Source organism: Cyprinodon variegatus, unplaced genomic scaffold (genome assembly GCF_000732505.1).
Source record: "Cyprinodon variegatus isolate N-32 unplaced genomic scaffold, C_variegatus-1.0 Scaffold291, whole genome shotgun sequence".
NCBI lineage: Eukaryota > Metazoa > Chordata > Actinopteri > Cyprinodontiformes > Cyprinodontidae > Cyprinodon > Cyprinodon variegatus.
In genome coordinates, this window is record NW_015150744.1 from 551,273 (window position 1) to 553,265 (window position 1,993).

The 1,993-nt window shown below is 38.6% G+C and overlaps 1 protein-coding gene across 1 annotated transcript in view; it reads right to left on the minus strand.

Moving 5' to 3' along the window:
• Positions 1-485: 485 nt before the first annotated feature.
• LOC107090343 (4-hydroxyphenylpyruvate dioxygenase) overlaps positions 486-1,993 on the minus strand; it is a 16,956-nt gene continuing 15,448 nt past the window's right edge. The window contains exon 14 of the mRNA XM_015383666.1: positions 486-754. Within this exon, the coding sequence (XP_015239152.1) occupies positions 641-754 (114 nt within the window). The 3' untranslated portion in view covers positions 486-640. The remainder of the gene's footprint in view (positions 755-1,993) is intronic.

Sequence of the window (1,993 nt, forward strand, 5' to 3'; positions counted from 1 at the left end):
TAAAGTCAGAATCCTGAGACTAAAGTCAGAATCCTGAGATTAAAGTCAGAATTTTAAGATTAAAGTCAGAATCCTGAGATTAAAGTCAGAATTCTGAGATTAAAGTAAGAATTTTGAGATTAAAGTCAGAATTCTGAGATTAAAGTCAGAATTCCCATACTAAACTGAAATAAAATGTAAATGTATTTATTTCAAATTTATCAGTTAACCTCACAGAACAACTGCATTTATATTTAAAGTGGTCTGAATCCAAAAGCTTGTAGAAAAGTTTGTGAATAAACTCCACTTTGTGTCTGTCTAACGATTAATGCTAAGTATCTTCTAGCTGCTGCTTCATGTTAAGCATAGAGACAAGATATTGGTCTTAATGTTCTCTCTGCTTTTAGCAGACATTCTTTGTTTGAATGTTTAAAAAAATGTTATTTGACACATTCACATGACTGAGATACAAGCTTTTTTTATTTAGTAAAACAGTTGACATCCTGAAGCAAAGTGGATCAAAAGCTCACAGTTCATCACATAAAGATCTTCACACACTCTCATGTGTTTGACATGCTGCAGCTGTTGTGAGTGTTTTTCATCTGTGTGGAATCGCCTGCAGCCCAGCAGCCTTCAGAATGAGACTCAGTGTGGTGTGAGATCAGCGGAAGGCTTGGGCGCTCCCTTCAGGTGTAATCACAGTCAGGTTGCCCCTGGCATCTTGGTCCTTCTCAATGGCCTCAAAGAGAGACTTGAAGTTTCCTGCCCCGAAGCCCTGAAGACAGAAGAAGAAACACCAGTTCAAATATTCCCACTCCGAACGCCCCAAATTAATGGTAGAAATATTTTCACAGATAATCAAAAGATCAAGTGTTGGTGGTTTGTCTCTGGGAGTCTTTGGTGTGGTTCCATATTCAGTTACACACTTTCATCCTTTCCATTCACATCTGCACACCCTGGAGAGGGAGAAGACGCGCCTGTTCTGACAGGCAGGATGGGTGCCGGGTGTCATACATGCAGCGCCACGGGGCGCAAGCCAAAGCCAAGATCCCCCCCCGCCTCACTGTGGAAAGGTTTGCTTTTTAATCAGAACCTATCTGTGAAAGATTTACTGAGCTTTTACAAGTGGGCTGGTCTGATGCACTTCTCATTGGGTGGGAGCTGGAAGCAGGTGTTCAAGCATCACTCACTGCCTTACAGGAGGGGAAAAAAGATCACAGGCCTGTAAATCAAATCACCTCAGGGTGACTAACCCTATAAAACTGCTGTAGAAGCCGTTTGATTATTTATTGCTAATTGCCTCAATTGTTTTAAGTAACATGAAAGGGCTCCTTCTTTAATTACTGTAGCATCATCAATGGAGAAAAATTAACCTTTCATTTAAGTACATTCATTAGGTGGAGAAAGCAAATAATAATAATAGTGTAAACGTTGTCAGTAGTTAAGCCCAATTTTGTCATAACATTTTACAAACATGTCGGACATAGTGAGAATGCTTTCTGGAAAGAAATCCCTTTTTTGCAGCATCTTCCCTGGAAGCCCAGAGACCAAAATGCTAATTTCAGTGTTCTTGAAGAGATGGAGGCAGAAAGATATTAATTTTGTGTCTGCTGAAACGTTTTACTGTTGATCTGGATTATTAATTTGAATCATTATCCTACTAAAATGATACATTTTTACTGAAATATGATTTCAGTTAGTTTTTCTTTCAAATATCCAGGTATTTTTAAGTGTCATGGCACATGGTCTTCCATCTTTAGCTCTGGGCATCATGTCTTTGCTACCTTCTGCCCTTTCTCTTCCTGATCATACAGCTTTTTATTTAGCTAAGCTTATTATTTGACTGCTCCATAAACAAGAATAAATGAAGTATCAACATTTTGTGGGATATTAAGCACAATGTTAGCCTTAACTACCAAAACTTTTTGCCTTCCTAAACCACTGATTGTTGTTATGCAGACTCTGTGGACCTGGCATCCCTTTGATTTAATTCTGTAACAATCATTTCTCATTT